Raw genomic sequence first — 15,779 nt, 5'->3', positions numbered from 1 at the left:
AAAGTAGCTCCTCGTTTGAAGAATAAACATGAGGCGCTACGGAAACCACCGGGGACTGTTCTGTGCTCAACCACTCGCTGAGCACTGATTGGATGTGAGGGAGATTCACCTTGACACTCACAGTGGAGAAGAAAAAAAAAACAAGGCTTCTTCATCCAGGAGGTTTTCTGCAACCGGGACATTAACCCTTCTCGATTAGGGAGGAAAGGAGGAATGAACAAGGGATGAAAAGTAGATGCAGATGGATGTGTAAAGCGCTGGGGAGGTCAAGGCATGTATCCAAGTCTTCCTGCTGGGGACGTTTTATTATTCGACAGCCCAAGCATCAAAGCAGAGGAGTAGAGTAGCACTAAAGCAGCGCTCCAATCAAAATACTGGAGGCTACAGGAGCAACTCCGGCATGAGTTACCCAAATCAATGGATGACTTGGAGAAATAACAAATGCAAACTTGAATGAATCGATCCGAGATTAAACGTACAATATGAGTCTTTAAATTAATTATTAGATGAATGGAATTCTACTGTTATAATGTACAATCCCTTCATTGCAAGCATACAACACCAACAACAGTCAAATAACACTATGTTCCCCACTACTCATATCCCAGTTCCATTTCCAATGCCAAACACACTGCACTGGCGTGATTAATATTAATTCCATTTGCTTAGCGGTGGCTGTCAATCACCAGTGGTGTTATTTTCCTCTCTCTCACTGCCTGGGATCAGAGCTCCAGTTCTTTTGCATAAATTCAAAATATTCTGGAGAGAGAAGTTGGCAATTTCACGCACCTGGGCGAGGGAGGGTGCTGAGGAAACACTATTCCTTATCACCGCTGAGCTCACAAGGATTTGTTGTTTTTTCTGTCATGATGATGCAAAGCCACATGCAGGATTTGAGGAAGAGTTTTTTTTTATTGACTTCTTTTTTAATCTCCTTCTGTAGGGTAATAATGTGGGGCTGGGAACTGGGATGAGCTGTTAGAAAGACAAGAGGATAGTACAGTCAAGTATGAGAGATCTAAGAATATCAGGTAAAAATCGATTTTCAATATCCTGTGAAGACAGATCCACACACGCATCTACTAAGACTCTCTAATGTTAATAATCCATGGTAATCCTCTCTTCCTTGGTTGTGTCATAATTTACATTCATATTTCATCATCATTACTATGTCGCGGCAGGTAGCCTAGTGGTTAGAGTGTTGGACTAGGAACCGGAAGGTTGTGAGATCGAATCCCCTGAGCTGACAAGGTAAAAATCTGTCGTTCTGCCCCTGAACAAGGCAGTTAACCCACTGTTCCTAGGCTGTCATTGAAAATAAGATGTAGTTCTTAACTGACTTAGTTAATAAAGGTCAAATAAAACACTGTGCTCCCTTAATAGTACAGACAGTAAGAGGATGCTTTGACTTTGATTGAGAAACAGCATAACAGGAGGAGTGCAAATGACACAGTGTTCAAAATATTAAGAACACCTTCCTAATATTGAGTTGCACCCCTTTTGCCCTCAGTACAGCCTCAATTCGTTGGGGCATGGACTCCACAAGGTGTCGAAAGCTTTCCACAGGGATGCTGGCCCATGTTGACTCCAATGCTTCCCACAGTTGTGTCAAGTTGGTTGGATGTCCTTTGAGCGGTGGACCATTTTTGATACCACGGGAAACTGTTGAGCGTGAAAAACACAGCGTTGCAGTTCTTGACACAAACCGGTGCGCCTGGCACCTACTACCATACCCTGTTCAAAGGCACAAATATTTTGTCTTGCCTATTCACACTCTGAATGGCACACAAGTCTCAAGCCATGTCTCAATTGTCTCAAGGCTTAAAAATCCTTCTTTAACCTGTCTCCTCCCCCTCATCTACAGTGATTCACTTTAACAGGTGACATCAATACGGGATCATAGCTTGCACCTGGATTCACCTGGTCAGTCTATGTCATGGAAAGAGCAGGTGTTCCTAATGTTTTGTCCACTCAGTGTATAGCTTGATGAGCTAAACTGTGCCTGGTGGTAATATAGTAGGACAGAAGGTCAGAAGGTGTACGCTCCTTATCGCTTCATAACCCCTTACATTGGGAAACAGCATACAAGGTGTTCTGTTAACTCTCCATGAGCTGAACTGTGCCTGAGTGTAATACAGTAGGTCAGGATGACACTCCCCATCCATTGCCAAACAACATGTTGAAGTGTTGTGAGAAGTCTAGTTTGCTGAGCTAAAAACGATGCGTGGTAGTACAGCCTGAATGACTGGAGGCTGTCTGTTCAGTCTGTGGTAGTACAGCCTGAATGACTGGAGGTTGTCTGTAAAGCCAGACATGGTGGCATGGCGTGGGTCCAGCCAGGCACCATGTGGGGGGGAGTGGAATCCTCCATGACTCAACAGTAGACAGAAATGCTCTGATTGGCTCGGAATCAGCAGCCCTCCCTCATCTCTATCTCTCTCCATCTCTTCCTATCTTACCCCCTCTCTATCTTTCTCTCATCTACTGTACCGCCATTTCATGTCCCGTCAAATGATAGGGGAGGGAGAAAATGGAACTCCTATGTATTTTAGGAGCAGGAATCGAGCAGGGTTGCAGGCTCCACCGCCTTGCAAATGAACACGCTGGCCTAACCGCCTCTGTGCTTCTGCTTCTGTACTCACAGAGGTGTGTGGGGAATGGGGAGGGAGAATGAGACAAAAAAAGAAAGAAAGATAGACGAGCAGCACTCTATGGTTGGTTCTGTTGCTGTGACAACACCGCTGTTTTACACTCCCAAAGCGAACGGGAGAAATAAAACCACCAGCCAGTGACTGGCTTGCAAAGCACAGCACCTGCTGCCATAACACAAACCCCACAATCTATCCAAGATCAATTTCTATGTAATATTGTGTGGGGTGACTCATATCCGCAAATGCTGAGAGAATGCATTTGTAACAGACGAGGAACAAACAATAACCATTTCTACAGTAACATACACGTAGTCCATGTAGTGCTGAAGATCCTCTAGGAACGATGAAATCTAATGAATAAGCTTTATGACTCCAGGCAGGGTAGGACATTAACTTCTGATGTGGTGTTGATGGTGCAGCTCAACACTCTCATTGGGTCAGTACTGCAACAGTCCCCAGGAGTGACAGACGAGCCTAAGGCAGGGTTGACAACACAGATAAAGAACAAAAACGGCCTCCATTCCAGCAGCCCCAGTATGAAGGAAGTTAGAGGCAGTTTCGCGAGCCAATGCTAACTAGCATTAGCGCAATGACTGGAAGTCTACCGGAACAGCTAGCATTCGAAACTACCTCAAACTTCCTTCATACTGGATGCAGAGACATGAAAATGGTATCCATGAGTTCATCTGACCCTCGGTAAATCGCTAAATCTCCCACTATCCCTTTAATGTTTTGAGATACAGTGACTGAAGTACTGTACTCACCCCTGTGCAAAGTCTTGATCAGGGATGGGCAACTTTGATGGGGGTGGGGGCCACAAAAAATCTGAACTCATCATTTATTTATTTAACCTTTATTTAACTAGGCAAGTCAGTTAAGAACAAATTCTTATTTACAATGACGGCCTACCAAAAGGCAAAAGACCTCCTGCGGGGACAGGGGCTGGGATATATATATAAAACATAAATATCATGAGGGGCCGCAGTGGCTCGTGGGTCTGCGTACACACATCTATACCCACATATGCAGTCAGTGCCCTAGCCCTAAGTGAAATTTAGCAGTCAGAGCCCCCCCACTACATTGGATGTAGTGATCATAATATAATAGCCATATGTAGAAAAAAACTCTATTGTGTATAAGCGAATATACAATATACAAGAGGTTTTGCAATGATTCCGATGTCAAAGATGTGAAAAATATTTGTTGGTCTGATGTATGTAATGAGGAACAGCAGCACTTGCAGCACTTATGAAATTGCTTCTTCCGTTTACTGATAGGCATGCGCCCATCAAGAAACTGACTGTTAGAACTGCCAAATCCCCATGGATAGATGATGAATTGAAAAACTGTATGGCTGAGAAGGATGAGGCAAAGGGAATCGCAAATAAGTCTGACAACACAGCAGATTGGCAAACAAAATCACGTAACTAAACAAAAAGAAGAAGAAACTATACTATGGAACAAAGATAAATTATATAATGAATGATAGTAAAAAGCTCTGGAGTACCTTAAAAGAAATTCTAGGCAAAAAAGCGAACTCAGCTCCCTCTTCATTGAGGCAGATGGCTTGTTCTTAACAAAACCCTTTGGTATTGCCAACCACTTTAATAACTTTTTGTTGATAAGATTTGCAAACTTAAGCATTACATGCAAACAACAAATGCTGAGCCTTCATATTCATGCATGCCGTCTTTCGGATGGGACGTTAAACGGGTGTCCTGACTCTCTGAGGTCATTAAAGATCCCATGGCACTTATCGTAAGAGTAGGGGTGTTAACCCCGGTGTCCTGGCTAAATTCCCAATCTGGCACTCATACCATCACGGCTGTCTAATCATCCCCAGCTTACAATTGGCTCATTCATCCCCCTCCTCTCCCCTGTAACTATTCCCCAGGTCGTTGCTGTAAATGAGAATGTGTTCTCAGTCAACTTACCTGGTAAAATAACGGTAAAAAAAAAAAAAAAAAAAAAATATCGAACCAAATAATGAAAAACAAGCGCTGTATTTTTGAGTTTGGCAAAAATGGTGTGAAAGAGTTACATTTTTTTAATAAGGACAAACCACCTGGTACCGACAGTCTGGGTGGTAAATTACTGAGGTTGGAAGCAGAATACATTGCGACTCCTGTTTGCCACAGCTTCAATTTAATCCTAGAAGATGGTGTGTGCCCTCAGGCCAGGAGGGAGACAAAGGTCATTCCGCTGCCCAAGAATAGCAAAGCATCCTTTAATAATGGTATAAACAGGCGACCAATCAGCCTGTTACCTACGCTTAGCAAACTTTTGGAAAAAACAGTGTTTGACCAAATATAATGTAATTTTACAGAAAACAAATTGACAATGGACTTTCAACATACTCATAGGGAAGAACACGCAACACGCTCAGCACTGACACAAATGACTGATGATTGGCTGAAAGACATTGGTAATAATAAAGAGCTGTTTTGTTAGACTTCAGTGCAGCTTTTGATATCACTGATTATAACCTATTGCTGAAAAAACATGTTGTTATGGATTTACATTCTCTTCCTTATCATGGATTGAAAGTTACCTATCTAATAGAACTGGGGTGACCACATTTAAAATCCTCCTGGGACAACAGGAGGATTTTGCTGGACATTTTGCTGGACAGTGTACACACACACACACACACACACACACACACACACACACACACACACACACACACACACACACACACACACACACACACAACTCTCGCTCATGGTGCAGTGCACATTTTTTAAGTGCCGGGGAGAGCAATCAAAATGTAAATTATGTCAATATTTCTCAAAGTATGTACCGACAGAAGTACACTATTGAATATCATTATAGAATATGCATAAAATGCATCTTCCAATTGCAACATCTGCCTATGCCCACACATATTGTCTCAAAATAAAAATGTATTTTTAATACCCTCAAACACCATTTGAAAATAGGCCATGGCATCATCACTGTAAATTATGAATGATAATTCTTCACGTTTTACCAGTGAAAATGTCCAAACTGCGTCTGCCTGCCAATCATTTGATCTCAATCAGTTTCATGGGAATATGTATTTAGATCTTCTGGAAGTGTTTTGCGAGCAAATTAGAGCAGTTGGTGTTAAACTACAGAGCCTTCCTGTGTTTTGTTTCAATCGGAGCACATTCAACCTAGTGGTGCACTGTTTTGAGTTTTGGTGGTGTGAGATTATTTTGGGACTAATCAGCTAACCATCCTAAAATCTCATGAAATGAGGTGGTGTTTTTGATGTAACAGCAACATTATACTATGCTATTATACTTGGTTATGTTATGCAGAATACTAATGAATCATTATGTGATCTTCCAAGACACTGATTGAGCTTTGATGTAAATTTACTGAACGAGCACCATTGTGAGAAGTGCAGCACTACACCCGGACTACACAGCACTCGGCGCAACTAGCCAACTAATTGTTGCCTACCGCAAAATTTGGTGATGCAGAAACGAGAGACCACGTGTGGCCGTTTTATGAAAATCTGGGAATATTTGGCCAATATTTGGTTTTAGGGAATGTAAAACAGCTAGGAAGGGAGGCTTTTCAAGTGGGATTGAGACTGAGTGAAGCAGCAGCAAATTATGTTGAATGAGAAACTAATGAGCGTGGAGAGCCTCACAAGTTTGATGAAATTACCTCATCCAAAAGTATGTGGACACCTGCTTGTAGAACATCTCATTCCAAAATCAGGGCAGTCGGCTTGGGCCATTATTGTTTTCTGTTTTTACCAATGACCTTCCACTGACCTTGAATAAAGCCTGTGTGTCTATGTATGCTGACGAGTCAACAGTATACACGTCGGCTACGACAGTAAAATAAATAACTGGCACCCTTAACATAGAGCTCCAGTCAGTTTTAGAATGGGTAACTAGCAATAGGCTGGTGCTAAATATTGTAAAAACTAAAAGCATCGTTTTTGGGACAAATCACTCGCTCAACCCTAAACTTCAGATCTATTATTGAATAATGTGGCGTTTAAGCAAGTTAAGGAGACTGAACTGCTAGATGTAACCCTAGATAGCAAGCTGTGATGGTATAAACATATAGACTTAATGGTTGCTAACATGGGAAGAGGTCAGTCCAAGATAAGGCGTTGTTCTTCTTTCTTGACATCTCAATCAACCAGACAGGTCCTAGAGGCCCTAGTTTTGTCGCACCTGGACTACTGCCCAGTTGTGTGGTCATGTGCAAATAAGGACATAGGCATAGTTGCAGTTGGTCCAAAACAGGGAAGCACATATTGCAACTAGATACATATGGAGGGCTGAATGTCAATGGCATTCATGTCAATCTCTCCTGGCTCAAAGTTGAGGAGAGATTGACTGCATCACTATTGGTCTTTGTGTGAGGTGTTGATGTGTCGAAGGTACCGAACTGTCTGTTCAAGCAGTTGGAACACAGTTCGGACACTCATCGGTACCACACAAGACATGCAACCAGAGGTCTCTTCGCAGTCCCCAGTTCCAGAACAGAGGCTGGGAAATGCACAGTAGTAAATAGAGCCATGTCTACATGGAACTCCGAGCCACCCCAGGTAACTCAAGCTAGCAATAATTTGTTGTGTTTTGTTTCCTGTTTGCACCCCATTAAGAGTAGCTGCTGCCTTGGCGGATCCTAATAAAATACTAATATTAAATATACCTTGCTAGCAAAACATTTTAGCGGAACCCCTCTTTTGTCATGGGGCATAGATAAAATATTGCATTTTTAAAGCTTATTTGCGGCAATTTTACACATTTTGGCATGGGCAGAGAAAAGATGTTGCAATGTACAACAAATGCAATTCATTCTACTAATTTTGCCATGGGGCGGAGAGAAAAGGTTGCAGTTTTACAGCTAATTTCCTGCAATTCTACACATTTTGCCATGGGGTGGAGATACATGTTTTTTATATGATATCTGAGTTAGAGTGACTAACAAAATCAATGGGGGGCCCCCTGGTCGGTAATTCATCCATGATAACTACAGGTTTAAATAGCTAGCTAGACTAATGTTAACTGACATGGGCTAATTGAGTGACTGTCAGTGACTGACATAAGAGGAAAAACTGCTGATGCACAACCACATTTAGAAATTGCTCCTTGTGTGTTCTACTATTTTAACTCTCACAAACTAGCAGGCCACCAGTCTAGATATAGAAGACCGTGATCATTTGCTGGCTTTAAAATGTAGGCTAAATGACACATGCACATGAAGTAATAAAGGAAATGTTTTAAATAGGACAGTGTTCAGTGGCTATTTACCTTTCTCAGCAGGCAGCAAATCCTCTCAATGTTCCGGAGTCGCTCTCTCTGTTGGAGCCAAACAGGAAACAGTTACATCACCTGCATTAAATATACATATGGAAACACAACAGTTGTTCTGATGAGGTTCAGCAGTCCAAAAATATGGGTATTTTACAGGCCTTAGTGACTAGATAGTGTAGTAAGTCCAACTGTCTAGTCACTAAGGCCTGCAGCATACTTGTTACAAGCTGGGGAGAATCAGGAATGTTTCAGGAGTGTGTTAGGTACACAGGAGTGTTTGGGTAGCATGATGCCGCTGGCCTGTGAAGCTGGATTTGCACTGTGTAGGCCCACAGTGAGACATGGATGATGCTGGTTCCTTCCTTCCCACCTCTGCTTAGCTATAAGCAGACTCTGCATCTTCCTCTGCCTGTGTCTGTCTGTGTGTGGTGCTGGGGCTTTGTGGAGTCAACCCAGCACTGCCTAAAGCACTTGTCTACCCCCCACTTCTTGGCCCAGCGCTCCTCTCTCTGCAGAACTACAGTGCAACCAGAAACTGGCGAGGACATCAAGGGCCATATTTAGAAAAACCAATGCCAGGCGACACCATTTCTTGAATGGCGCATGTGAGCAGCATGGCATATGGCGATTACATAGAAACGTTCCCTATTTTGGGCAGTGCTTGTTTCTACGCCTGTTGTGGATGGATACCTCGCCCTGACAGTCCCAGTCTGTACATGTGTCTCTATCAGACCAAATTGACTTGGTTGATGTGCAAAATTGTCATACTTGGGATGATGTGCTATCTTGAGGATAAATGATATATGAATGACACCCAAACAGGCTTATCTTCCTCTGCAGAGTGCTGGTGAAAAGGCCCCTGAAACGGGGGGGGGGGGGGGATGTTATTTCCCAAAAGCTGCATTAATCAAGACTAAACATACATATTTGATTAGTATTTTGGAGAAAAAAAACCACTACAGAAGAACTTCCTCTGATGGGATGTATAATTCATCATGGAGTCGCCTGTACGCCTCTAAATAATGTAATCGGAGGTAACACTACTGTAGAAAGCCAGTCTAGTGTACGTTGGAACTAAGACCATTGTAACGGTTCTACAGGCTCTGTGGGGAAAATGTGCAGTCTGGTGGCTGATCTCCATTTGAGCATCAGCCGTTTTTTATCTCTCATCTCAAAATCTGATACGACACATAATCTACACGTCAGTCCACTTGGAATTGTTCTGGGTAAAGATGCTGGAAAATGTCTTCAATTGCCTCCTTTTACTGTACTGTTTTTCTATTTTAAAAGTGCCAAGTGTATTGAGATGTTTTAAATGCACTTTAAAGTTTCACTTTAAGGAAGTCCCCTTCCACTGAGAGAAATGTGCTATTATATTATTAAGAGTAGAGGTAGGAAAGAGGTTGGGGTTGAGGAAACGTCAAACTGAGCTGCGTGTAGTCTCATATACATATGTGAAGTCAAATCTGCAGAATACTTTGATGTTCTCCAAGCACATTTTGCATTGCTTCCTCCTCCCCATGTCCTCTCACGACCCACTGCAGTAGTTCAGCATAAGAAACCACAACATCTATGAGAAGTTACCGTAAATTAGCCCTATTTTGGGACTGCAGCACCTCATTTGGGCGAACCTGAATTTGCCTCTACACATGTTTCCTCTCCTCTCCCATCTTGAGGAGTATGAACGAGGCCATGCTAATATATTCCAGTGGTAGCCATGGAGACGCCAGATAACTGCCGACGTATCAACACTTCTCATTAGCAAGCAATTAGACAGGGCTCGCTTTGAAATGTTACTCAGCGAGAATTTGCTTGACAAGCAAGTGTGCTGGGGTACTGTAAATAAGACACACAAAAGTAAACTGAGGCTCAGGATGAGAATAGAGAGGAGAGCTAGAGAGGTCAAGGAACTGTTGAGAGAAGAAGAGGAGTGTTTGACAGGTGAGAAATCCTTCTCTGGAGTGTGTACCTTCACTGTCTAGAGTACACAGTGCTCTGTCAGAGGAGTGAATGAAAATGGGCTAATTACTGGTTCACTTTCTGGAGATGAGCATTTAATATTTTATTAGGATCCCCATTAGCTACAGCCAAAGCTGCAGCTACTCTTCCTGGAGGTCCACACAAAACATGACACAATACAAAACATGAATAGACAAACAATTCCTCAAGCTCTGTCAAGTTGGTTGCTGATCATTGCTAAACAGACATTTTCATGTCTTGCTATAGATTTCCAAGACGATTTAAGTCAAAACTGTAACTAGGCCACTCAGGAACATTCAATGCCAATATAATATCTCAATATAATACATTTTAAATGATGGCTTTAACACAACAAAATGTGGGAAAAGTCAAGAGGTGTCAATACTTTCTGAAGGCACTGTACACTGACATTCCAACACACACATAGACTACATACGCTCACGCTCACACGCACACAAATCACACATACAGTTAGGGAAAAAAGTATTTGATCCCCTGCTGATTTTGTACGTTTGCCCTACTGACAAAGAAATGATCAGTCTATAATTTTAATGGTAGGGTTATTTGAACAGTGAGAGACATAATAAAACAAAATAATAATAAAAATGTTATTTGAACAGTGAGAGACAGAATAAAAAAAAATTATAATAATAAAAATGCATGTCAAAAATTTTATAAATTGATTCGCATTTTAATGAGGGAAATAAGTATTTGACCCCTCTGCAAAACATGACTTAGTACTTGGTGGCAAAACCCTTGTTGGCAATCACAGAGGTCAGACGTTTCTTGTAGTTGGCCACCAGGTTTGCACACATCTCAGGAGGGATTTTGTCCCACTCCTCTTTGCAGATCTTCTCCAAGTCATTAAGGTTTCGAGGCTGACGTTTGGCAACTCGAACCTTCAGCTCCCTCCAAAGATTTTCTATGGGATTAAGGTCTGGAGACTGGCTAGGCCACTCCAGGACCTTAATGTGCTTCTTCTTGAGCCACTCCTTTGTTACCTTGGCCGTGTGTTTTGGGTCATTGTCATGCTGGAATACCCATCCACGACCCATTTTCAATGCTCTGGCTGAGGGAAGGAGGTTCTCACCCAAGATTTGACGGTACATGGCCCCGTCCATCGTCCCTTTGATGCGGTGAAGTTGTCCTGTCCCCTTAGCAGAAAAACACCCCCAAAGCATAATGTTTCCACCTCCATGTTTGACGGTGGGGATGGTGTTCTTGGGGTCATAGGCAGCATTCCTTCTCCTCCAAACACGGCGAGTTGAGTTGATGCCAAAGAGCTCAATTTTGGTGTCATCTGACCACAACACTTTCACCCAGTTGTCCTCTGAATCATTCAGATGTTCTTTGGCAAACTTCAGACGGGCATGTATATGTGCTTTCTTGAGCAGGGGGACCTTGTGGGCGCTGCAGGATTTCAGTCCTTCACGGCGTAGTGTGTTACCAATTGTTTTCTTGGTGACTATGGTCCCAGCTGCCTTGAGATCATTGACAAGATCCTCCTGTGTAGTTCTGGGCTGATTCCTCACCGTTCTCATGATCATTGCAACTCCATGAGGTGAGATCTTGCATGGAGCCCCAGGCTGAGGGAGATTGAGTTCTTTTGTGTTTCTTCCATTTGCGAATAATTGCACCAACTGTTGTCACCTTCTCACCAAGCTGCTTGGCGATGGTCTTGTAGCCCATTCCAGCCTTGTGTAGGTCTACAATCGTGTCCCTGACATCCTTGGAGAGCTCTTTGGTCTTGGCCATGGTGGAGAGTTTGGAATGCGATTGATTGATTGCTTCTGTGGACAGGTGTCTTTTATACAGGTAACAAACTGAGATTAGGAGCACTCCCTTTAAGAGTGTGCTCCTAATCTCAGCTCGTTACCTGTATAAAAGACACCTGGGAGCCAGAAATCTTTCTGATTGAGAGGGGGTCAAATACTTATTTTCCCTCATTAAAATGCAAATCAATTTATAACATTTTTGACATGCGTTTTTCTGGATTTTTTTGTTGTTATTCTGTCTCTCACTGTTCAAATAAACCTACCATTAAAATTATAGACTGATCATTTCTTTGACAGTGGGCAAACATACAAAATCAGCAGGGGATCAAATACTTTTTTCCCTCACTGTACATGCATAGACGCCAAACCCACACATGCACACACAGACACACTTTCACACTCGTCACGTACGCTGTTGAATACTCTATACACTATGCTTATTATCTGTCCCGATTGCCTAGTCACAGTTACCCCTACCTACATGTACATAATTACCTCAACTACCTCGTACCCCTGCACATTGATTCGGTTCCGGTACTCCTTGTATATAGTCTTGTTATTGTTATTTTAATGTGTTACTATTTCCTTCTTTTTATTGCACATTTTTCTTACTTTGTAACTGTATTGTTGGGAAAGAGTCTGTAAGTAAGCATTTTATGGTAAAGTTTACGCCTGTTGAATTCGATGCATGTGACAAATAACATGTGATTTGATTTGGAACATGTACTCATAATAACGGCTACACTGCAGTCATCCATTTTGTTGAAGCTGCTTACTGTTACTATTGCAAGTCCGGATCCTAATCTCTCAGAACCAGTTGTTCTGTAAAAACTAACCAGAATCTTACAACATTAGGAACTACCCGTGTCCTTGGTTCTCCCGTTTGACGTCAATAATATTCATAATGAGAGGAGAAATGTGACGATACAGTAGTGGAGGCTGATGTACTGTCAGTATAGTGCAGGTGGTTCTCTAAGCTGGCTTTATATTATGACTTACCTTGCCTGAGATCTCAGGACTTGTGTCGACTCCCAGAGCTAATACCTAGAGTTTACCCAGTGAGCCGTCATCCCAGGTTTGATATCTGGCCGATTACATGGGCCTACTGTAAAGCTTTCAACATTTTCTTGTAACAACGACAACAACAACGTTTTTAGACAGGACCCAGTATTATGCCAATCCTCCATTCACCCTTTGGAGTCACACTGACATATAACTTATAGTACTCATTTACTAGAGATCTGATTAAAATGTAACCTATATGAGCACATGGGTAGTATGCAATTCCATGATCAGTCTAGGGAAATAAAATCATAACACAAGTAATACTCCTCTCTCTGCATGATAATGCAACTATGGCAACTGCTTCCCTTTCCTTGCATTCATTTATTCACTGTTTTATCTGTCTGATTTTTAATGCAAGACTTAGATGATATTATTTGCTTCAGGCTAATCCCTGGCTGATAGAACGTTAGTTCAGAGTCGGAGAAGCAACAGATGCCATCAGCATCACAAAGCAGGGCCCCATCACAAGAAGGGCCCTGAGCGCTGTGGGGAATAAAGTATTAAAGCATAACGTATTCTCATCAGGCTCTGCACTGGTGTGTCATCTGAGAGTCTCAGAAGAGATAGGCAGATAGGCACTGGCCTCCTCAAAGTAAACAACATTGGCAGTGCTGAAATACATCTGGGCCTGAGTGTGCGTCCCCATAGACCCAGAGGACTTATACATTACACACAAGGGCTCGCGCACACACACACACACACAGACACACACACGTCCACCCCCTTCTCGAACACAAACTCTCTAGGAATAAACCTAGTTTTTTTCAGCCCACTGTTCTCTGTGTTGGCACTCCTCCCTGTGATAATAGGCCCTGTCTTTATATATGTGCCTGAAACCCCAGAACCAGAGACTCACAGCTGTGTGTGTATGTTTGTGTGTGAGGTTTGATTCTATATGTGTGTGTGTGTGTGTGTGTGTGTGTGTGTGTGTGTGTGTGTGTGTGTGCGTGCGTGTGTGTGTGTGTGTCTGTGGATCCCTACTATGGTTGCTCTAGGTCTAGGGTGAGCCCTGACTCCCAGAGAGCCCCCTGGGGGAGGGGCAGATGACAGTCAGCCACTAATTAGCCTGCTGCCTGGGTGTGAGGCTGATGTAGCAGACAGGGGCGTCATGCACCCCAAAAATCTGAGAGGGCACAAAGTATGTGAGGATGGCTGGTGGTGGAGAATTGTGCATTTTTCAAACACCTGAAGCAGCTTGTTCCTGCAATCTAGAGCCATAATCATTATGCTTAATTCTATGTAAAAAAAAAAAAATGTATCTAAGCATACCTCTTGAGCTGTCTGTATCCTCCTGACTGGTGGTTCTTTATTAAATAAACTATATATTCTTCTCTGCATCTCTGCTAAAATCTGGGTAAAAGATTGAGAGGAATGGGAGTCTTATTCAGTACATTTAGTTATTGCTTGCTTTTCTAAACTCTACCAACCTTGGCAGCAGGCATGCCAGCTATGATAGCTACTCTAACTTGATTGATAGCCTGAAATGGCTTCTTGGTGGCTAGTTATGAGGTTGGGAGATTGGGAACCTACAGTATCTGGGCTAGCTAAAGCCAACTTTATAAAATTGCTAGACGGCTAGTAGTTTTAAAGAGAAACAATTATCTTTAAAAACAAATCTGAGTGGGCACATGCCCCTGTCCTCCCTATGGGAATGACACTGCTGGTGGCAGAGGTGGCAAGGGTGGAAGGGGAGCAGGGTGGTGCCCAGGGCCATCAATCTCCAATCAGGACTCATGAGGTGGTCGAGGTGGAGAGAGGGAGGGAGGAGAGGGAGGGAGAAATGGTGGGAAGAAGAGAGATGGAGGGAGAGAAAAAGGGAAGGTGGTATCCATGTCACAGTGGAAGGAAAGAGCATGGAGGCCATATGGAGTGAGAGACTATGAAGTAGTGCAATGGATTTTACTAAATACATTTTTATTTCAAAGTATTTAAAGGTTGAGTAAGTCATATCAGAAGCTAGCAGTTTCACTTCTTACCAACAACAGCTGCAAATCCCAATAAAACTACACCACGTTTTGAAGTTCACTTTCATTGCTTGAATAAAAACACGGTGAACTAATCTAGCAAATATGCTTTGTGGTCAGAGTGCAGTACTTATTTAGTTCCATAGCACAAATGTTTGCTAGCAAGTCTTTTAAACTGGCTTGAGCCAGACCCTGCCTGGGCAAGTCCAAGGGGTTGCCTAGCAACGTGTGCCTCGGTGGGAGGCAACTTCTGCATAGCCTGACACATTTTCATTTGGGAATCTGTTTTGACCGAACAGCTAGTGCGACAGCTAAAATGGCTTTGAAAAAAAATCTGCACAGTGATAACGACACAATTTCTTTAAGTGGCAAAGACTGAACACTCAGGCTCTTTCTTTCTCTCTCTCTCTCTCTGAGATCACAAGTATTAGCATCAAGTTTAGCATCCAGGTGCTGTTCATAATTACATGTAAAGCAAATGCTACAAAAACAAGTGTCGCTGTACTTTCAGATAATTTTCAAAGCAACAATGACTTTGAAAAAAGTAATTCATACATTTGCATTTGAAACTGCTCAGCAATCCTGTTCCACGAAAATGCTGTCTCTCCATCCACCTTTTCTCTCTAGTTATCCCAAAGGACACACAGCTGTCAACATTCAAGTGCTGCGGCAGTACAGTCAAAGTCACCTCTAAACTGTGTTGTCCCAGGGACATCATACCTAAACTGCTCAAGTCATTCTCCTGTATTAAGGAGCCAGAGGGAATAATAAGCCAGAAACCCCAGAGGGGATTCATGGAGCGGAACCTGTCCTTTATCAACCTCAGTGTCCCATCTCTTCTCTGATGAAGGGGGTATCATTTATACAGAGCTTGCACCTGAAATGGCACTACATGGTATGTGGGCCCAGGTCAAAAGTAGTGCACGATATTTCAGACACAGCCAGGGTGTTGTGGCCTTTAAACCTGTGATGTGAGGTGCCTGTCAGCCACTCAGTCCCAGTCCAGAGGAGGAGGAATTGAACAGCATGCAGCCATCTGGTCCCTGTAGTATTAATGCAGAGCTGCAGATGACT

The 15,779-nt window shown here is 42.8% G+C and overlaps 1 protein-coding gene across 3 annotated transcripts in view; it reads right to left on the bottom strand.

Moving 5' to 3' along the window:
* LOC115174732 (protein cornichon homolog 3) overlaps positions 1 to 15,779 on the bottom strand; it is a 53,474-nt gene that overhangs the window by 30,699 nt on the left and 6,996 nt on the right. For all 3 annotated transcript variants that reach the window (XM_029733544.1, XM_029733545.1, XM_029733543.1), the window contains exon 3: positions 7,919 to 7,966. In XM_029733544.1, coding sequence (XP_029589404.1) covers positions 7,919 to 7,966 — 48 coding nt within the window. The remainder of the gene's footprint in view (positions 1 to 7,918; positions 7,967 to 15,779) is intronic.

Source organism: Salmo trutta, chromosome 35 (assembly GCF_901001165.1).
Source record: "Salmo trutta chromosome 35, fSalTru1.1, whole genome shotgun sequence".
Lineage (NCBI taxonomy): Eukaryota > Metazoa > Chordata > Actinopteri > Salmoniformes > Salmonidae > Salmo > Salmo trutta.
The sequence above is the reverse complement of the archived record's forward strand: the minus strand, read 5'-3'. Positions and strand labels throughout refer to the sequence as shown.